Source organism: Procambarus clarkii, chromosome 5 (assembly GCF_040958095.1).
Source record: "Procambarus clarkii isolate CNS0578487 chromosome 5, FALCON_Pclarkii_2.0, whole genome shotgun sequence".
Taxonomy (NCBI): Eukaryota; Metazoa; Arthropoda; class Malacostraca; order Decapoda; family Cambaridae; genus Procambarus; species Procambarus clarkii.
In genome coordinates, this window is record NC_091154.1 from 25,002,636 (window position 1) to 25,026,373 (window position 23,738).

The 23,738-nt window shown below is 39.7% G+C and overlaps 1 protein-coding gene across 1 annotated transcript in view; it reads left to right on the forward strand.

The window, feature by feature from the left end:
- Positions 1-23,738, forward strand: part of LOC138349705 (voltage-gated potassium channel subunit beta-2-like) — a 120,227-nt gene that overhangs the window by 63,909 nt on the left and 32,580 nt on the right. The window contains exon 5 of the mRNA XM_069340045.1: positions 22,572-22,699. Coding sequence (XP_069196146.1) covers positions 22,572-22,699 — 128 coding nt within the window. The remainder of the gene's footprint in view (positions 1-22,571; positions 22,700-23,738) is intronic.

The following is a 23,738-nucleotide window of genomic DNA, read 5'->3' on the forward strand; positions in this document are numbered from 1 at the left end:
GTACGGTGGTGTATGGTACGGTGGTGTATGGTACGGTGGTGTATGGAACGGTGGTGTATGGAACGGTGGTGTATGGTACGGTGGTGTATGGTACGGTGGTATATGGAACGGTGGTGTATGGAACGGTGGTGTATGGTACGGTGGTGAATGGAACGGTGGTGTATGGAACGGTGGTGTATGGTACGGTGGTGTATGGTACGGTGGTGTATGGAACGGTGGTGTATGGAACGGTGGTGTATGGTACGGTGGTGTATGGTACGGTGGTGTATGGAACGGTGGTGTATGGTACGGTGGTGTATGGAACGGTGGTGTATGGAACGGTGGTGTATGGTACGGTGGTGTATGGTACGGTGGTGTATGGTACGGTGGTGTATGGTACAGTGGTGTATGGTACGGTGGTGTATGGTACAGTGGTGTACTATACGGTGGTATATGGTACTATTATGTATTGTACGGTGGTGTATGGTACAGTTATGTATTGTACGGTGGTGTATGGTACAGTTATGTATTGTACGGTGGTGTATGGTACGGTGGTATATGGTACAATGGTACATGTTACGGTGGTGTATGGTACAGTGGTGTATGGTACAGTGGTGTATGGTACAGTGGTGTATGGTATGGTGGTGTATTGTATGGTTATATATAATGCGGTGGTGAATAGTATGGTGGTGTATGGTATGGTGGTGTATGGAACGGTGGTGTATGGCAAGGTGGTGTATGGCAAGGTGGTGTATGGTACAGTGGTGTATGGTACAGTGGTGTATGGTATGGTGGTGTATTGTATGGTTATATATAATGCGGTGGTGAATAGTATGGTGGTGTATGGTATGGTGGTGTATGGAACGGTGGTGTATGGCAAGGTGGTGTATGGCAAGGTGGTGTATGGTATAGTGGTGTATGGTATGGTGGTGTATGGTACGGTGGTGAATGGTACGGTGGTATATGGTATAGTGGTGTATGGTACAGTGGAGTATAGTAAGGTGGTGTATGGTATAGTGGTGTATGGTACAGTGGTGTATGGTATAGTGGTGAATGGTACAGTGGTGTATGGTATAGTCGTGTATGGTACAGTGGTGTATGGTATAGTGGTGTATGGTACAGTGGTGTATGGTACAGTGGTGTAAGGCACAGTGGTGTATGGCACGGTGGTGTATGGTATAGTGGTGTATGGTACGGTGGTGTATGGTACGGTGATGTATGGTACGGTGGTGTATGGTACAGTGGTGTATGGTACGGTGGTGTATGGTACAGTGGTGTACTATACGGTGGTATATGGTACTATTATGTATTGTACGGTGGTGTATGGTACAGTTATGTATTGTACGGTGGTGTATGGTACAGTTATGTATTGTACGGTGGTGTATGGTACGGTGGTATATGGTACAATGGTACATGTTACGGTGGTGTATGGTACAGTGGTGTATGGTACAGTGGTGTATGGTATGGTGGTGTATTGTATGGTTATATATAGTGCGGTGGTGAATAGTATGGTGGTGTATGGTATGGTGGTGTATGGAACGGTGGTGTATGGCAAGGTGGTGTATGGCAAGGTGGTGTATGGTATAGTGGTGTATGGTATGGTGGTGTATGGTACGGTGGTGAATGGTACGGTGGTGTATGGTATAGTGGTGTATGGTACAGTGGAGTATAGTAAGGTGGTGTATGGTATAGTGGTGTATGGTACAGTGGTGTATGGTATAGTGGTGAATGGTACAGTGGTGTATGGTATAGTCGTGTATGGTACAGTGGTGTATGGTATAGTGGTGTATGGTACAGTGGTGTATGGTATGGTGGTGTAAGGCACAGTGGTGTATGGCACGGTGGTGTATGGTATAGTGGTGTATGGTACGGTGGTGTATGGTATAGTGGTGTAAAGTACGGTGGTGTAAGGTATGGTGGTGTATGGAACAGTGGCGTATGGTACGGTGGTGTATGGTACAGTGGTGTATGTTATGGTGGTGTATGGTAAGGTGGTGTATGGTATGGTGGTGTATGGTAGTGGTGTATGGTACCGTGGTGTATGGTACGGTGGTGTATGGTATGGTGGTGTATGGTACAGTTGTGCATGGTACTACATGGTACTATGATATATGGTATGGTGGTGTATGGTTCAGTGGTGTATGGTATGGTTGGGTATGGTATGGTGGTGTATAGTATGGTACGGTTGTGTATGGTATAGTGTTGTATGGTACAGTGATGAATGGTACAGTGGTGTATGGTATGGCTGTTTATGGTACAGTTGTGTATGGTACAGTGGTGTATGGTACGGCGGTGTATGGTACGGTTGTGAATGGTATACTGGTGTATGGTACAGTTGTGTATTGTACGGTGTTGTATGATACGGTGGTGTATGGTACGGTGGTGAATGGTACGGTGGTGTATGGTATGATGGTCTATGGTACGGTGGCGTATGGTAGAGTGGTGTATGGTATGGTGTGGTGGTGTATGGTATGGTTTGGTTGTGTATGGTATAGTTTGGTGCTGTTTGGTACAGTGGTGTATGGTACGGTGGTGTATGGTACGGTAGCGTATGGTACAGTGGTGTATGGTATGGTTTGGTGGTGTATGGTATAGTTTGGTGGTGTATGGTACTGTGGTGTATGGTACGGTGGTCAATGGTAAGCTGGTGTATGGTACGGTGGTGTATTGTAACGTGGTGTATGGTATGATGGTGTATGGTACAGTGGTGAATGGTATGATCGTGTATGGTACAGTGGTGTATGGTACAGTGGTGTATGGTACAGGGGTGTATGGTCCAGTGGTGAATGGTACGATGGTGTACAGTACAGTGATGAATGGTATGGTGGTGTATGGTACGGGGGTGTATGGTACGGTGGTGTATGGTACAGTGGTGAATGGTACGGTGGTGTATTTTGCCTTGATGTATGGTACGGTGGTGTATGGTATAGTGGTGTATGGTAGAGTGGTGAATGGTACGGTGATGTATGGTACGATGGTGTATGGTACGGTGGTGTATGGTACAGTGGTGTATGGTACAGTGGTGAATGGTATGGTGGTGAATGGTACGGTGGTGTATGGTAAGGTGGTGTATGGTACGGTGGTGTATGGTACGGTGGAGTATGGTACACTGGTGAATGCTCTGGTGGTGTATGGTACGGTGGTGTATGGTATGGTGGTGTATGGTACAGTGGTGAATGGTACAGTAGTGTATGGTACAGTGGTGTATGATATGGTGGGGTATGGTATGGTGTTGCATGGTATAGTGGTGTATGGTACGGTGGTGTATTATACGGTGGTGTATGGTAGTGGTGTATGGTACGGTAGTGTATGGTACGGTGGTGTATGGTATGCTAGTGTATGGTACGGTGGTGTATTATACAGTGGTGAATGGTACGGAGGTGATTGGTATGGTGGTGTATGGTACGTTGGTGTATGGTACGTTGGTGTATGGTACGGTGGTGTATGGTACGTTGGTGTATGGTACGGTGGTGTATGGTTCAGTGGTGCTTAGTACGGTGGTGTATGGTTCAGTGGTGCTTAGTACGGTGGTGTATGGTTCAGTGGTGCTTAGTACGGTGGTGTATGGTACGATGGCGTATGGTTTAGTGGTGTATGGTACGGTGGTGTATGGTATTGTGGTGTATGAAATTGTGGTGTATTGTATGATGGTCTATGGTACAGTGGTGTATTATACGGTGGTGAATTGTACGATGGTGTATGGTATAGTGGTGTATGGTACGTTGGTGTATGGTACGTTGGTGTTTGGTTCGGTGGTGTATGGTATCGTGGTGTATGGAATGGTGGTGTACTGTATGGTGTTGTATGATACGCTGGTGTATGGTACTGTGGTGTATAGCATGGTGGTGTATGGTACGGTGGTGTATGGTATTATGGTGTATGGTACGGTGGTGTATGGTATGGTGGTGTATGGTACGGTGGTGTATGGTACAGTGTTGTATGGTATGGTGGTGTATGGTACGGTGGTGAATGGTACGGTGGTGTATGGTATGGTGGTGTATAGTACGGAGGTGTATGATAGAGTGGTGTATGGTACGGTGGTGTATGATACGTGTGGTGTATGGTACAGTGGTGGTGTATGGTATGGTGGTGTATAGTGTGGTGGTGTATGGTATGGTGGTGTATGATACGGTGTTGTATGATACGGTGGTGTATGGTATGGTGATGTATGGTATGGTGGTGTGATAAGGTGTTGTATGATACGGTGGTGTATGGTATGGTGGTGTATGGTACGGTTGTGTATGGTATGGTGGTGTATGATACAATGTTGTGTGATACGGTGGTGTATGGTACGTTGGTGCATGATATGGTGGTGTATGGTGTGATGGTGAATGGTACGGTGGTGTATGATATGGTGTTGTATGATACGGTGGTGTATAGTATGGTGGAGTATGGTATGGTGGTGTATAATACGGTGGTGTATGGTATATTGGTGTATGGTACGGTGGTGTATGATACGGTGGTGTATGATATGGTGGTGTATGATACGGTGGTGTATGACACGGTGGTGTATAATACGGTGGTGTATGGTATGGTGGTGTATGATACGGTGGTGTATGGTATGGTGGTGTATGGTACGGTGGTGTATGATACGGTGGTGTATGGTACGGTGGTGTATGACACGGTGGTGTATGGTATGGCGGTGTATGATACGGTGTTGTATGATACGGTGGTGTATGGTACGGTGGTGTATACTATGGCGGTGTATGGTATGGTGGTGTATGATATGGTGGTGTATGGTATGGTGGTGTATGATACGGTCGTGTATGGTACGGTGGTGTATGGTACGGTGGTGTATGGTATGGTGGTGTATGGTATGGTGGTGTATGGTACGGTGGTGTATGGTACGGTGTTGTATGGTATGGTGATGTATGGTATGGTGATGTATGATATGGTGGTGTGCGGTACGGTGGTGTATGGTATGGTGGTGTATGGTATGGTGGTGTATGGTATGGTGGCGTATGGTACGGTGTTGTATGGTATGGTGGTGTATGGTACAGTGGTGTATGGTATTGTGGTGTATGGTATGGTACGGTGGTGTATGGTACGGTGTTGTATGGTATGGTTGTGTATGGTATGGTGGTGTATGGTATGGTGGTGTATGGTACGGTGTTGTATGATATGGTGGTGTTTGGTATGGTGGTGTATGGTATGGTGGTGTATGATATGGTGGTGTATGGTATGGTGGTGTATGGTACGGTGGTGTATGGTATGGTGGTGTATGGTATGGTGGTGTATGGTATGGTGGTGTATGGTATGGTGGTGTATGTTATAGTGGTGAATTGTATGGTGGTGTATGGTATGGTGGTGTATGGTACGGTGGTGTATGGTATGGTGGTGTATGGTATGGTGGTGTATGGTATGGTGGTGTATGTTATAGTGGTGAATTGTATGGTGGTGTATGGTATGGTGGTGTATGGTATGGTGGTGTATGGTACGGTGGTGTATGGTATGGTGGTGTATGGTATGGTGGTGTATGTTATAGTGGTGTATGGTATGGTGGTGTATGTTATAGTGGTGTATGGTATGGTGGTGTATGTTATAGTGGTGTATGGTATGGTGGTGTATGTTATAGTGGTGTATGGTATGGTGGTGTATGGTATGGTGGTGTATGGTACGGTGGTGTATGGTATGGTGGTGTATGTTATAGTGGTGTATGGTATGGTGGTGTATGGTATGGTGGTGTATGGTATGGTGGTGTATGGTATGGTGGTGTATGGTATGGTGGTGTATGGTACTGTGGTGTATGGTATGGTGGTGTATGGTATGGTGGTGTATGGTACGGTGGTGTATGGTATGGTATGGTGGTGTATGGTACGGTGGTGTATGGTATGGTGGTGTATGGTATGGTGGTGTATGGTATGGTGGTGTATGGTATGGTGGTGTATGGTACGGTGGTGTATGGTATGGTGGTGTATGGTATGGTGGTGTATGGTACGGTGGTGTATGGTACGGTGGTGTATGGTACGGTTTTTTTTTTTTATTATTATTATTTTCAACCACAGACGTGGCCACACATTTACAATGCTAACCAGCATATATACATTTTCTTCTGTCCTCCATGGACAGGGTTAGAGAAGTGTTAAACATACAGTTCAAGGGTTTATTGAACACTCAACCACAGAAGGTGATTCGGTGCTTTTAATATGCTAAGCTAACCTACATACGTAAATACATAGATACACAGATTTACGTATGCCTTACATAAAGTGTTAGATGTGTCTTTTACATAGTGTCATTAATGTACATTTACAAAGGTGAAATGTAATTCTGATCAGCTTCCATATATACTTTGTACCCATACATACACATACACACACACACATATACATACATATATATACACACACACATGCATTTACATACATTTGTCTCATTTACTCTGACTGGGTGAGGTAGCTGATAAAGAAACTAGTGTGCAATTAAGCACTTAATCACTGAAGGTGATGAAGGTGCTTTTACAAGCTCAGGTTATATAGTTACATCATATATATACATTGTATGATTGATATATTACATGGTCAATCTTGGATACAAGTCCAATATATCATCAAGTGTTCCAGTACTCATATAGTAACTACAGAGTTCAGCATACCTCAGCCCAGGAGGGCGAAAGTCAGTCAGTATGGGACATTCTACAATATAATGTTCAAGAGAGTGCATGTTTTCTCTTTCACAAAGTTGACACATTGTGTACTCGACATTTGGGTTTTGAGAAAGCTGCCAGATACGTCTATATCCCAGGCGTATTCTGGCCACTATAACATCACATTGCCGGGTTCTTGTTCTATTAGTCCCATATGTGAATGTCTCCTCACGATATCTATCATAATATTTAATGCTACAACTTTCAGGTCTTTGTGAATTTGTTAGGTCGGTGAGATTTTCATTAGATATTTGTTTAAGTGTATGGTATAGTGGTGTATGGTACAGTGATTAGTATGGTGGTGTATGGTACGGTGGTATGCGGTACAGTGGTGTATGGTACGATGGTGTATGGTACGGTGGTGTATGGTACAGTGGTGTATGGAATGATGATGTATGGTACAATGGTGTATGGTACAGTGGTGAATGGTATGGTGGTGTATGATATGGTGGTGTATGGTATGGTGGTGTATGGTACGGTGGTGTATAATACGGTATTGTATGGTATGGTGGTGTATGGTAGTGGTGTATGGTATGGTGTATGGTATGATGGTGTATGGTACGGTGGTGTATGGTATGGTGGTGTAAGGCATGGTGGTGTATGGTACGTTGGTGTATGGTATGGTGTATGGTATGGTAGTGTATGGTATGGTGGTGTATGGTACAGTGGTGAATGGTATGGTGTTGTATGGTATGGTTGTGTATGGTATGGTGGTGTATGGTACGGTGGTGTATGGTATGGTGGTGTATAGTACAGTGGTGAATGGTATGGTGGTGTATGGTACGGTGGTGTGCGGTGCAGTGGTGTATGGTACGGTGGTATATGGTACAGTTGAGTATGGAATGGTGGTGTATGGTACAGTGGTGAATGGTATGGTATGGTGGTGTATGATACAGTGGTGTATGGTATAGTGGTGTATGGTACGGTGGTGTATGGTGCAGTGGTGTATGGTCCGGTGGTGTATGTTGCAGTGGTGTATGGTACGGTGGTGTATGGTGCAGTGGTGTATGGTACGGTGGTGTATGGTACAATGGTACATGGAACGGTGGTGTACGGTGCAGTGGTGTATGGTATGGTGGTGTATAGTACAGTGGTGTATGATATGGTGTATGGTAGGGTAGTGTATGGTACGGTGTTGTATGGTATGGTGGTGTATGGTACGGTGGTGTATGGTACGGTGGTGTATTATATGGCGGCGTATGGTACGGTGGTGTATGGTATGGTTATGTATTGTACAGTTGTGTATGGTATGGTGGTGTATGGTACGGTGATGTATGGTATGGTGGTGTATGGTATGGTGGTGTATGGTACGGTGGTGTATAATACAGTGAAGTGAAAGGGTACCATAAGTTCTTAAAAGTTTCTCAAGGGGAAAGTTCCAGGCAAAAAGGGGAATTACGTTGCTAAAGAGTTCCTATGCGGGAAATTCAGGGCAAAAGGGGACGATTTGGATGTTTTAACCTTAATTTCTTAATGTTTTTTATGGGGAAAATTCGAGGCGAAAGGAGACCCTACGTTCTTAAAGGAATCCTATGGTCGAAATTGAAAATTATTTCAGAGTTCATAGAAGTTGCTTATCGAAAAATTCGTGGACAAAGTCCCCTTTTTTTTTTTATTCATATATGAGGTACATCTGCATTAATGCAGCTACCCTAGACTATATGAAGTGGAGTACAGTGTGTCAAAAAAAAAAAGCTAACTAGGTGATGCTAAAAAATCCCCATCACACAGGATGGTTAGTCATACAGAGGCATGTGATAAGCAGTCTGCACTGGCAGACTCCGGATGCATTTAGAGGATATCATCAACACAAGATTGAATAAGGTAGCAATGGTAATACAAGTCCCCATCTCGCAGGATGGTTAGTCATACAGAGCCATGTGTTTAGTAGCCTGCTCTGGCAAATTTTGGGTACACTGTGAGGATATCTTCAAGAATACGAGAGTGAATAAAGCAATTGCAAAGCTCCAGGTACCTCATGCCAACTGGTCTGGAAGGTCTAATAACTGGGCATTCAGTGATGTAGTGCGGGAGATCGTGCCGTAGTTCCTGCTCACAGAGTTTGCAACTGGAGTGCTCAGGATTGGGAGATCCGTCACCTGCAGCCACCTGCCACAGGTAACGGTAACCCAACCTGATCCTTGCAACCACTGTGTCGCACAGTCTAGTGGACGTTTTGTGCTACCCATAGATGTAGGTTTCAGATCTGAACAAATCATAGCTTTTTATACTAGTACTTTCAGGTCGTTGGGAGTCAGTAAGTTCTTTCATTTCAGATCTGAATGCTTGGAGCAATACAGTTTTGACAGCAGAGATGGGGATACCTAGATCTAATTCAACTTCAAACTTGTTACACGCTAATTTGGCTGCAATGTCTGTATCATTATGATGGGTTATATTTATATGTGAAGGTATCCATACAAAGGAGATTCGAGACCCTTTACTCTGTGCATCAATTAGGTCATTTATAATTGGGAGTATGAGGTTCTTGCTGTCGATCTTCCAAGAGAAGTTTTCGATTGCTTGAAGAGCAGACTTTGAATCACAGAATATTATTCCTCCTCCAATGTTTTTTAATGTACTGGTAGCTAGGTGTAATGCTGCTAGTTCTGCTTGTGTGGAGGTCAGCCAGTTGTTTAACCTGACACTGACAGTCTTTGTGCAAATATTATTTCTATAAAACCTACATGCTGCTGCAGTCCGTCCAGTAAAGGATTGGACTGAGCCGTCGGTGTAGACACAGTGCTCGTGAGATCGTAAACTCTCGATGGAGGAGGCAATTGTTTCAAGAGTGGCAGCTTTGAGAAGAGCAAGATTCTCATTATCTTTCTTGGTGACAGGTGTGTGTATGATACTTGAATGGTGGGGTACAGATAAAGAGGAATATCAGAGACAGGTAGATTGCACTTAAAAAGAATGTTAAGTTTAATGAGATTGTAAGCATTGTTGCTCAGCCAATTATCATAAAAGGAGTGAGTTGGTATGTCGGCACCAGTCAAAAGGATGTTAACAGCACTAAATAATTTGTCTCTGAGCAGTGCAGGAGATGTAGGGTCTCTCATGACTTTAAGGCAAAAGGTAGTGTTGACTTGCATTATTCTCTCTAGTATGGTTGGAAGCTTCAGTTCTTCCCTCATGTTGATGATTCTTGTGCATCTTGGAGCACCAAGAATTATCCTCATGGCTTCATTCTGTACTACTTCAAGTTTGTTCAACACAGAGGAGGGGAAATTAATTAAGTGCAGAGCATTATAATCAACGAGAGATCTAACGAACATCATATAGAATAGTCTAGCATATTTAATATTGATACCAATATTCTTACCAGTAAGTGTCCCTCCAGTCCTACTGAAAATAAGCTCTACGGTCATAAACAGATATGTTTGAAAAAAGAGACACTGAGTTCTTAAAGGTTTCTTATGGAGGAATTTCAGACCAAAAATCACTTATTCGTTCTTAAAGAGTAATTATAGGGGAAATTTAATTTTTTTCAGAGTTCAGTTTTATGAAAATATTTCAGAGTTCATATAATCATAGAAATTTCTTAGAGATTTTAAGACTGAAACTATTCAAAAAAGATCATTTTCAGAAAATATATTGTGACGGGAAAAGGTGGTGGTCGTGCAGTTTCTGTAATGCCAGTCACATAAAGCAAATAAAAAAAAGTAAACTGCAAGTTGTCTTCACCGTGAGGTATACTGTAGGATAAAGCAGAGGGGAAAAAAACATTTAAAAATACTTTACTCTGATAAAAAAAAAATTAAACAAATTACAAAAATATCCAGGCTTGTCTCTAATACAAAGTGTGCAAAACAAACAAGATGAATAATTAAATTTATGTTACATTAAGGTGCAAAATAAAATATTGTGCAGAATACTGTGAGCTAGTCTGACTAAATCTGGTACTGATGTGTTAGCGGGTCTACTCAGTTGAGCACGCAGGAGTAATCTAACTCGTATTAGGCAAGGCAGCCTTATATATACAGATCGGCGGCCGGGCAGAGAGCGCTGGTGACTTCTTTAACTATTAATTGGCTGTTAAACTGCTTGTTTGGCCAATGGCGTGACGTCTGGAAGTAGTAGTTGTTGTTCTTGTGGCTGTTGTACTTGCATATATAGACGTGATATGGGTAGAATAGGTGATAATGGAGCAGGCCGAATCTCTTCCTAGAGATTTTACCGTGACAATATTCATAGAAGTTTCTTAAGGAAAATACACATCGTAGCAGTAACTTTTAGTTTTTTTTTAACCATTTATGGCTGTTTCCTCAGTTAAAGACCGAAATATAACAGAGACCAAAATAATTTCAAAACCATATAAGACCGAAATTAATCAGAGTCCATTCTAAGCCCAAATTTTGACAGAGTCCAGTTAAAGACCAAATTTAACAGAGTCCAATTAAAGACGGAAATTAGTCAGAGACCAGTTGAAAACCGAAATTAATCAGAGTCCAGTTTGAGGCCAAAAATCGTCAGATACCATTTTAAGACCAAACATTATTCAGAGTCCAATTGTAGATCGAAATTTGTGAAAGTCTCATTCAATGTCAAAATTAGCCAGAGTCTCGTTCAATCTCAAAATAAGTCAGAGTCTCATTCAATGTCAAAATTAGTTCAAGGTCAAATATTTTTAGTATCATTTTGTTTCAGCTGCATCTCAGGAATTAAGACTGAATTTTGTCAAAGATTATTCCTCACTGAGTTCTTAAGAGTTCTTATAGATATAATTAATGAGCAGATATTTTTTTAAAAGTTCATCAGATATTAGCTCTTGAACCCAGCTCTATACATTTATAAGTGTTGTTTCATTACTAATAGCCAAATTTAAAACATATGTCATATTTCAGACATATTACAATAAATCAAAACAATTACCGAACTTTAGCTCTTGTCCCCGTCTTACTTTATCCCATAACTTCTGTACTAACATTCCAATTTCCCTGAAATGTAAAACAGTTATTTCAGACGTAGCAAAACAAATCAAGTCAGTAGGCAAGTTCTAACTTCTGTCCCTCACCTTAACCCTCTCTCGTATCTTCGTTAATGCCTGAATAATTTTCCTAAAATTTAAACCCTCTGTATATCAGACTTATTAAAATAGATCCAAGCAATTACCGAGTTCTAGCTCCTGTCCCCACCTTAGTTCACTGCCGTATCGTCTTTAGTATCTAACAAATCCCCTGAGATATAAAAGATAGCTATGTCATATACAGTAATATAAGACCGAAGCAGTTACCAAGTGTCAGCTCTTGTCTTCCGCCCTAGTTCACTCTTGTCAGTTACTTATTACCAGTCCAAATCCCCTGAGATTTAAAACACACTACATGTCTGACCCCTGTAAAATAGATCAACAAGGAAATTACCGAGCTCCAACTCCTGTCCTCTGGCTTAGTTCGTCAAACTTAATTATTTCAGATCTAGTCCTGCTCCAGCCTATCACCTTATCAAAGTAAACATATCCTCTCCTTCAATGCCATTTACTTACGTTTACTCAGCTATGTAAATAATCATTCATTAGGTAATAATAACATTCACACGGTCATAATAATAATAATCACATGGTCATATCACACCTTATCTTTTCCCTCCATTATCTCCGCACACCCTTTACCTTCCCCCCTTACCTCCCCATCCCCTACCTCCGCTCTCCCTTATCTTCCCCCCCTCCCTTACCTTCCCCAACTCCCTTTCACTCTTATCTTCCCCTCCCTCTCCCTCTACTCCCCCTTTATCTCGCCTCATCCCCTACTCTCCCTCCATCTCACCCTTCCCCATCTCATCCAAACCTCAAGAATTTTAAATGTAGGTATTAATTTTGTGTTCTCTCCACGTTCATAGCATATTTTATGTAAGTTCAAATCATATTTTCTATGTTCTTTATCATGTTCTAAGCATGTTCATCACAAATTCAAATCACATTTTCGTATTCTCTTCCATGTTTTCTATGTTTTTTTGTCATATTCCCGCAAATTCAGTGTTCATTCTCATTCAAGTTCTATGTGTTCTGTGTCATGTTCCCCGCATGTTTACTGTGTTCACCGCATTCTCTTACATGATCTTTAAAATAAAATGTACCAAGGCATTATTTTCTTAACGTTCCTTAATTAAAATCATTCGCTAATCTAAAAAATAGTCACTAAAATATCTAACTAAACTGAAACTAAATAGCCACTAAAATATTTAACTAAACTGAAAGTAAATAGTCACTTTCTATTAACTATAATAGTCACATAGTAACTAAAAACTAGTCACTTTCATCATGTTTTCAACATTGTTCTTAACTACTATAACACTTCTCTCAAATTAAAATAATCAAGGTTAATTTCTTTCAACACTTTCTTAACTATCATTATGCCTCATTCAACTTTAAAAATATGCAAGTACATCATCTTTACATCCTTTCTTAACTAAAATAACTCTCAAAGCATCTTTGTTCATCAATTGATACTCGTTCATGTCATCTTTATTCTCCCACGACATGCTCAAAGACACTAAGAATAATATTTATGCCATAAAAAGTTATTATCAGAGTCCTTAAAGGTCGATCTCTTAACATCTTCGAGCATCTCGGAGTCATCAAAGGTAATATCTAACTCACCTTCTTTCATCAGAGAAACTTTCTAACTTATCTTCTTCCTGATAAGATTGCCTCCAAGTTAGCAATAATACGTTCCAAGACCATTTTAATTAAAATTTTCAGTCTTTAACGTCACTTTATATAAAATAATTGCTCTCTAGGACTTCTTTGTGCATTAATTAAACTCTAATTGTAAGTAAAATCACTCTTCACTCATCAGGAAATAGTCACTAACATCTTTGTTTAAGACATATGTAAATTAAAACATGTCTTTATGTAGTCACAATTAACTTTAAGTAATATATCAAACTAAACTTATACAAATTTAAGTACTGATAAACTTATTCTTCATGTATAAATAAGTAAAATAGCCATCTTTTATGCAATAGCAGCTTTCACTAGGACAGTTTCACTAAGAAATTTACAGTTGAACTCGTTAATAGCATTTAATATGCCACAAACATGGCTCTTCATGTGACTAGTTCAACTTTTCATATCAAACTTTTATTTCTGTTAATAATCATTCTGATAAAATATATTTTCATAGCCACTTTACTTTAAAACTTTTCTCTGGACATCACTGCATAACCTAACCTAACTTAACTAAACTTAACTTACATAACCTATCCTATCCTAATTTTACTAATTGTAACTTACCTAGCCTAACCTAACCTAGCTTACATACCCTAACCTAACTTAACTTACCTAACTTAACTTTGCTAACCAAACCTAACTTAACAAAACTTACCTAACCTAACCTAACTTAACTTACATAACATAACTTAATATAACTTACCTAACCTAACCTAACTTAACTTACATACCATAACCTAACTGAACTAAACTTACATAACCTAACCTATCCTAACCTTACTAACTTAAGATAACTTACCTAACCTAACTTAAGTTAACGAAACTTAACTTACATAACCTAACTTTCCTTATCTAACCTAACCTTACTAACATAACGTAACCTACCCAACCTAACCTAACTTACATAATCTAACCTAACTTACATAACCTAGCACAACCTAACCTAACTTAACTTACCTAACCTAACTTACCTATCTTCTTGAGATGAGATGATTTCGGGGTTAAGTGTCCTCACAGCAACACGTGGGCGGGTACAGCTAGTAACTTAACTAACCTATCCAACCTAACTTACCTTACATAACCTAACCTAATCTAACTTATCAAAACCTAACTTACATAATCTAATGTAACTAAACTTAATGTATTTAACCTAACCTACCCTAACCTTACTAACTTAATGTAACTTACCTAATCAACGCAACCTAACCTAACTTACATAACCTAACCTAACTTAACTATTCCTTACTCCTAACGAGGTCCTCCATATAATGTTGTTAGTTTCTTGATAATCCTTGTTTCAGTGCTGAGGTGATGTTGGTCTGTGAGGATGTCGAGGTGTTGTTCAAGTCCTTGTTGTTTCCTCAGCACTGAAACAAGGATTATCAAGAAACTAACAACATTATATGGAGGACCTATGGCAATTCCACGACCAAGAGATGGCTTCCTGAACCTTGCAGGAATTAACCTCACTGAGGACCAAGTCACTCTCCTAAATCTGGGCATAAACTGTCATGTTATGTCCAGACCGAGTGAAATGGCCCGGAAAGTAGAGTTGGAAATTCTGTTGGACGACATATTCGACCTCGAGACACAAAAGAAGGTCACTACCAAAGATACCTTACAAGCAGAACTTATTGCAGAAGGAGGAAAGAATCGAGGCAATTACAGAAGCACCATACTGTCCCCCGAGCTTAAAGCGGCAGCTAAAAGCCTTCGTGAGAACAAGGAGATAGTTGTCAGGAGAGGTGACAAGTCGCCTATATATGTCATTCTTAAAAAAGACGAATATCTGGCGAAAATGAACATCATACTCTCTGACCAAACTAAGTTCCAAAGGGTAACGAAGGACACTACAGCCGGATTAAAAGCAAAGGTCAACAAACTGATCGAAACTGTGAACGCCAAGAAATCCGGACTCCACCTGCCAAAGATCATTGGGGAATATAAACCTGGATATGCGTATGGAAATGTCAAGACACACAAGCCTGGAAACCCACTTCGGCCAATCATTAGCCAGATACCCACACCCACGTACAGACTGGCGAAGCGACTCAAGGGCCTGCTGACTCCTTATGTTCCTTGCGCCTTCAGCCTGAAGTCTCCAAAGGAATTTGTTGACTTACTGCGGGGCACACGGGCCACAGGGATAAGAGCCTCGTTGGACGTAGAATCGCTGTTTACCAACGTACCTGTGGACGAGACAATCGGAATGATAGCCGACAGAGTGTATCGTGATCCAGCCTGTACTCCTCTTGACATACCAGAAAATATTCTGAGGAAACCACTCCAAGCTTGTACTAAAGAGGCACCCTTCTTGAGCCCGGATGGGCACATGTATAAGCAAGTAGATGGGGTCGCCATGGGTTCTCCCCTAGGTGTCCTGTTTGCAAACTTCTACGTGGGTACCATCGAGCAAAAAGTCTTAGTCGACATGAACTTGAAACCGGCCATATACTGCAGGTATGTTGACGACATTTTTACACAGGTACCTGATGTCAGACATCTGCAGGAGCTGAAGGAGGCATTTGAGCAGAGTTCCGTGCTGCGTTTCACTTACGAGATGGAAAAGGATGGGAAGCTGCCCTTTCTAGATGTAACAGTCATGGGAAAGAGCGGAGGTTTCCACACTGCAGTCTACACTAAGGAAACGAACATAGGAATGTGCCTAAATGCCAACAGCGACTGCCCAGACAGGTACAAGAGGAGTGTTGTTAACGCATATGTCGACCGTGCTCTCAGCCACAGCTCAGAATGGAAGCAAGTCGACGAAGAACTCTGTAGGGTAAGGCAGGTCCTAGTCAATAACGGCTTCTCCAATGGTTTCGTCGAAGACATCATAAGAAGGAAAGTGAAAAGCCATGCAACCTCTGAAGAGACAACTAACACAACACCTATACCCCCCTATTAGACTATTTTACAGGAACTTCTTTTCCACAGCTCATAAAACGGAGGAAAGGGTCCTGAAAGATATTGTTAATAGAAACGTTATCCCTACAGACAAAAATCAGAGGATACAACTGACGATTTACTATAAAACCAGAAAAACGGCCAGCCTACTCATGAGAAACTCTCCAGGCACAAAACAGAACGCTTTAAAAGAGACTAACGTCGTCTATGCCTTCAAATGCCCTCTTGGGGACTGTAAGCTCCAAAAAAACCAGTATATAGGCAAGACAACAACAACTCTTTCTAGGCGTTTAACGATGCATAAGCAACAGGGCTCCATTAAGGAACATATAATCTCTTCCCACAACCAAACCATCGACAGAGAAATCCTAGTAAACAACACAGAAATCATCGATAGATACAGCGATAGCACGCGGCTTGACGTTTGCGAGGCACTACACATCAAGAAGTCAACACCAGCAATCAACAGCCAATTATTGCACAACTATATTCTACCCACCTCAAGACTCCGCTCCAATATAGAAGCATCAAGAAATATGGAACAATAGGCTTTCTACAAACACTTCTATTCAATACCCATTGTTTCGTGTTCTGTCTTGTGTTGATGAAATTAATACCCTATTAATGTCACCTTTTGTTCTGTCTTGTGTTGATGAAATTAATACCCTATTAATGACACCTCTTGTTCTGTCTTGTGTTGATTAATGCCACATCACCCCTTCCACCTCACTCAAATGTAGATATAAAATCGGAGATGCGTAAGTTCTATTCAGTTGTGTATTTGTAAACTAAAGTCTTTGAAAATGTAATAAGTTTTACGAAACGCGCTCGTGTCGCGTCAGACTAGAAATAAAAATGAATTTTGGAGAATTGATTTTTGATTTACCTCCAACAGTGAAAAGAAATGTACGAAAGATTGAGAAAATTCGTGTTAGAATTATTAATCTTACTTTTTCCGGTCATATTTAATAATATATATATATATATATATATATATATATATATATATATATATATATATATATATATATATATATATATATATATATATATATATATATATATATATATATGCATATATATATATATATATATATATATATATATATATATATATATATATATATATATATATATATATATATATATATATATATATATATGTCGTACCTAGTAGCCAGAACGCACTTCTCAGCCTACTATGCAAGGCCAAATTTGCCTAATAAGCCAAGTTTTCCTGAATTAATATATTTTCTCTAATTTTTTTCTTAAGAAATGATAAAGCTACCCATTTCATTATGTTTGAGGTCAATTTTTTTTTATTGGAGTTAAAATTAACGAAGATATATGACCGAACCTAACCAACCCTACCTAACCTAACCTAACCTATCTCTATAGGTTAGGTTAGGTTAGGTAGCCGAAAAAGTTAGGTTAGGTTAGGTTAGGTAGGTTAGGTAGTCGAAAAACAATTAATTCATGAAAACTTGGCTTATTAGGCAAATTTGGCCTTGCATAGTAGGCATAGAAGAGCGTTCCGGCTACTAGGTACGACATATATATATATATATATATATATATATATATATATATATATATATATATATATATATATATATATATATATATATATATGTCGTACCTAGCAGCCAGAACGCACTTTTTGGCCTACTATGCAAGGCCCAATTTGCCTAATAAGCCAAGTTTTCCTGAATTAATATATTTTCTCTAATTTTTTTCTTATGAAATGATAAAGCTACCCATTTCATTATGTCTGAGGTCAATTTTTTTTTATTGGAGTTAAAATTAACGTAGATATATGACCGAACCTAACCAACCCTACCTAACCTAACCTAACCTATCTTTATAGGTTAGGTTAGGTTAGGTAGCCGAAAAAGTTAGGTTAGGTTAGGTTAGGTAGGTTAGGTAGTCGAAAAACAATTAATTCATGAAAACTTGGCTTATTAGGCAAATTGGGCCTTGCATAGTAGGCTGAGAAGTGCGTTCTGGCTACTAGGTACGACATATATATATAAATATATATATGTCGTACCTAGTAGCCAGAACGCACTTCTCGGCCTACAATGCAAGGCTCGATTTGCCTAATAGGCCGAGTGATTTTTTATTTTCAATAAATTGCTTCTAATTAGTTTATTTGAATTATTATTATTGTATTATATTAAGATCATAATTTATTGACTTAGTTGTGTTAGTTTTGGTTAGGTTAGGTTAGGTTAGGTTAGGTTAGGTTAGGTTAAGATAGATTAGGTTAGGTTAGGTAGGGTATGTTAGGTTCGGTCATGAAAATTTGGCTTATTAGGCAAATCGGGCCATGCATAGTAGTCCAAGTACGACGTTCTGGCTACTAGGTACATAGTATATATATATATATATATATATATATATATATATATATATATATATATATATATATATATATATATATATATATATGTATAAAGTAATTTTTTTTTATTAATATATGAGGTACATCTGCATTAGTGCAGCTACCCTAGACTATATGAAGTGGAGTACAGTGTGTCAAAAAAGCTAACTAAGTGATGCTAAAAAATCCCCATCACACAGGATGGTTAGTCATACAGAGGCATGTGATAAGCGGTCTGCACTGACAGACTCCGGATGCATTTTGAGGATATCATCAACACAAGATTGAATAAGGTAGCAGTGGTAATACAAGTCCCCATCTCGCAGGATGGTTAGTCATACAGGGTCATATGTTTAGTAGCCGGCACTGGCAAATTTTGGGTACACTGTGAGGATATCTTCAAGAATATAAAGTAAATGCTGGAAGAGCGTAATCACTCTACGGACACAACGCTCCCAATTTAATCCTGCTTCCATTTCACACTTTATGCGTAAATTTATTTATTTATTTATTTATTTATTTATTTATTTATTTATTTATTTATTTATTTATTTATATACAAGAAGGTACATTGGGTTTGTGAGAATACATAGCATAGGACAGTAATTGCACTCTTGTAAAGCCACTAGTACGCGCAGCGTTTCGGGCAGGTCCTTAATCTAACAGATAATTTTAAGTAGGTAATTTCCATCAGAATTGATAAATGATAACAAATACATTGCAAGAGAAAAATAAGATGAGAGAGCTTAGTAAGTATATTAAAGCACATTGTTATATTAAAGCTCTGATTGATTACATTGACAGCTTGATTGGTAATTTAAACAAGATTAATAGACACCATACAACAGATTGACAGCACATATAAGACAGCAATGATCCCAATGGTAAAGATGTTCAGATTGGGTACATAAAGATTGGGAGACTGGGTAGCAATAGATACAGATAAACAAGATTAATAAACACCATACAACAGATTGGCAGCACATATAAGAAGACAGCAATGATCACAATGGTAAAGATGTTCAGATTGGGTACATAAAGATTGGGAGACTGGGTAGCAATAGATACAGATAAACAAGATTAATAAACACCATACAGCAGATTGGCAGCACATATAAGAAAACAGCAATGATCACAATGGTAAAGATGTTCAGATTGGGAACATAAAGGTTGGGAGATTGGGGTAGCAATAGATACAGTGCAATTTTAAGGCAAAAGGTGAAAAACTATGAAGATGAAATTAGGTACTTTTTAGTATTGATTTTGAATGATGTAAAAGTTGGACAGCTTTTCAATTCAATAGGGAGCGAGTTCCATAGACCAGGTCCCTTTATTTGCAGAGTGTTTACACAGATTAAGTTTAACTCTGGGATATCAAAGAGATATTTATTTCTGGTGTGGTGATAATGGGTCCTATTACATCTGTCCAGGAAGAGTTTCAGAGCAGGATTTGCATTTAAGAACAGGGTTTTGTAAATGTAGTTGACACAAGAGAATTTATGGAGTGAGATTATGTTTAGCATGTTTAGGGAGTTAAACAAGGGGGCTGAGTGTTGTCTGAAAGCAGAATTTGATATTATTCTGATAGCAGATTTTTGCTGGGTGATGATGGACTTGAGGTGGTTTGCAGTGGTTGAACCCCATGCACAGATACCATAGTTGAGATAGGGATAGATTAGTGCATAATATAGAGAGATGAGAGCAGAGTTAGGTACATAATATCTGATTTTGGAGAGTATACCAACTGTTTTAATATGCACTAGGAACATAAAACGAACATTCTGAACGTTTTCGCTTTCAGAATGTTTCACAATTTTTTCAAGGAATGCAAACAATGGGAATTTATCTGTATTCTTAGATAATGTCGCGAATCATTAAAAAGTTGTGAATTTTCGTTTCATTTGTCTTGTGATTACTTATGCATAACTGAATCACGTGTTTTTTTTCTGTAATTATTCTTGCTTCAGACTTCATGGAAATCATATAAGAGTGTTAGGATACAAGGTTTGGGATTTTTTAATTTCCTGACTCCCTAAAATAAGGAACTAACTACCAACTTAACAGCAATGTACTATCTACAGTGACAGTCATATTCAGTGGCCACAAGGAAACTATTGCTTTCTTCGCAGGGTACTATTCTCTGTGTTCCTTATGTGGTTCAATTATCAGGGTGATCCAACAATAATTGTGCTGCTTTCATTAACCTGTTGGTTGAAAAATCACCAGTTTACCACTTAGTAAACAGGAATAATGCAGCTGGCACTGATATGCTACCAATTATTTTAGCCTGTCCTTTTGATCTGGCATCTTGCCACATATGAATTATATTATAAACAATGAGAAGATTATTTAATTCTTAAATGCTATGAATTTATCTATTGCAAATGTATACTTTAATTTATCTTTAAGCAATTGCAATATATAAATATTTGTTGAATATTGATTAACCTATTTAGTATATTTTCATTTTAGTGGCAAGTAATTTACTTACTGAGGTGAGTTCGTAAGCTCATGGTGATAACCGCACCTGCAATATAATGGGGTTAGTGGCACAAAGAATTGGATCCAATTTCTATTGTTTTCTACACCACCAACCTTCCTTATTTTATTAAGATGCAGGTACTGAGCTCTATTTTAGTATGATATGATTTAACCTTCTTGTTGGGCCAGAGCATGTAGTGTTGTTCACTATTGATGGTGAAGTGTAGTGTTGTTGACTCCGTCGGCTTCTGGTTTCAGGCGTCAGGTGTTGCTCACACTCCACTCACAGTTTATGGTAAGACACGCCCTTATTTTGCATTAAATAGAGTGTCTTGATGTCTATACACATTTAGGTGCGGTGTTACACCACCAATTAGGGGGGCTCACGGAATATAAACGGCTAAAACAAAGCTTGTATGACCATGAGGTGCCCCCATGGGGTGAAATGGTAATGTTTACTTGTGTGTGAGGGTGTGAGGCATCGCTGTTGTGGCAACGGTGTGGTCACACACTCCTCTCACTGTTTCATGGCAAGACACTCAAAACACTTTAAATAGAGTGTCTTGCAGTTTATACACATTGTATGTGCAGTTGACACCACCATTCTGGTCCATAGATGCTAAACGACTGCAAATTAAGCAGCTTGAACATCGTGTAGTGTCCTTATATGGTGGTGGAGTATTGTTGACTAAAGTGACAGCGTCTGGACACTAATGCAATCCACCCCAAGGCGGGTATCATTGCCCTGCCTGTTTTAAAGAACCCTTTATACTATCGTTAACCAAAAGTATTTGGTTAAACAAGTATTTCTTAAATATGTGTGTATTTATTTTGGAGTAATACTATGATATACTTATAGCTTATTAGATGTAATTACATATCCTGATATGGATTATTAAGAAGGCCTTTTGGGAAGGTATTCACAAAATGGTCGCAATATCCTGACTTGATACTCTCACTCTCTCTGTCTTGAGAGAGCTTGGTGTGCTCTATAAATAGCCATGCCTGGTTCATGGGCTTTCATAGACAAAGTTAATCATACATGTTACGCTATAATTTTGGTAGAAATTTTCAACACAAGATGTATTTCTTTAAGCATTTAACTTAGGCCTACCCTGATCAGCCTATGTCTGTACTGCACCCCAGACTATTCCCTCTACAAGTTTAGGTGAGGCTAGCCGCAAGCATCTGACCTCCATGTTATAATATAGATTTAACGACATATATAACAAAGTGAATATCAGCCACTTGGACTGGTTGGTAGGAAGACGGCCCTTGTTTCTTGCAGGGTCGGAGTTCGATTCCTAATGGTCAAAGTGGATGGGCCCCCAGTCCTTCCCTCCATCCTTATATCCTACCTATACCCTTATATCCTGCCCCGTTTTCCAGAAATCTCATATCTTAGTTTGTCTCATGTCCCTCGTAAATGCAATATCGTCATTCTGGTTAAGGATATTCCCCTTATCAACACCTAATGCTGCACCGATGTTCTCTTCACCGTGCAGAGGGGACGAGAGAGGCCTGTCGAGGAAACACATCGTTGAGTCTGTCAAAACTTCCTTAGAGCGCCTTCAGCTGGACTACATCGATGTTATCATCATTCATCGTGCTGACGATATGTGTCCCATGGAAGGTATGTGTCTCCCTGTGTCCTATAGAAGGTATGTGTCTCCCTGTGTCCTATAGAAGGTATGTGTCTCCCTGTGTCTTATAGAAGGTATGTGTCTCCCTGTGTCCTATAGAAAGTATGTGTCTCCCTGAGTCCTATAGAAGGTATGTGTCTCCCTGAGTCCTAAGGAAGGTATGTGTCTCCCTGTGTTGTATGGATAATATGGTGCTATGTGTCTCATTGTGCCCTCTTGATAGTATGCTATATGCATGTGTCTCCCTGTGTCTAATGGAAGGTATTGTTTTATGTGCCAACCTGTGTTCTATGGAAGGTATGTGTCTCCCTGTGTCCTATGGAAGGTATGTGTCTTCCTGTGTCCTAAGGAAAGTATGGTGCTATGTGTCTCCCTTTGTAATATGGAAGGTATAGTGTCAGGTTGATTGTTGCCGCCGAAGGCGGCTAGTTTATTGTGCACCCCATACTCATCCTGTGAGCGGTAGCGCAAAAGCATTACAGAGGGCACAAAAGGTCTTTATCAGACCTCATCTTAGATTATTACATAAACAATTTCTTCAATCCTTCACACCTTATAGATACAATGTCAGCTAGTTACAGAGAAAGTGCTATTACAAGAGCTACATATTTACAGTAAGTCATCATACATTAATGGTAGGTTTTATCGTTAATACATAATAGTTTGGCCAATGGGGATATTACAGAGTCATAGGGGAGCTTCTGTTTATTATTAGTCCTCACAATACACTACTTGTTTCTGAATCTCATATGTCGTTCATCTACTGGAAGCAAAATGTGGATACAGTGCAAGGATTTCAGGTAATTTATCCATGGTAATAAGATAGGTTGCCATATCACACAGAGTGAGCTTAGATTTATCTCTAAAAGGCTCAATTTTACAACAATCCAAGATATAGTGTTCGAGTGTGTGTCCCTGCCTATGTCCACACACTTTACACTTTACTTCATCTAGATCCCTATACAAGCCGAACTGCCAGAGATACTTGTAGCCAAGTCTTATACGAGCTGTGACAACATCTGTTAGTCT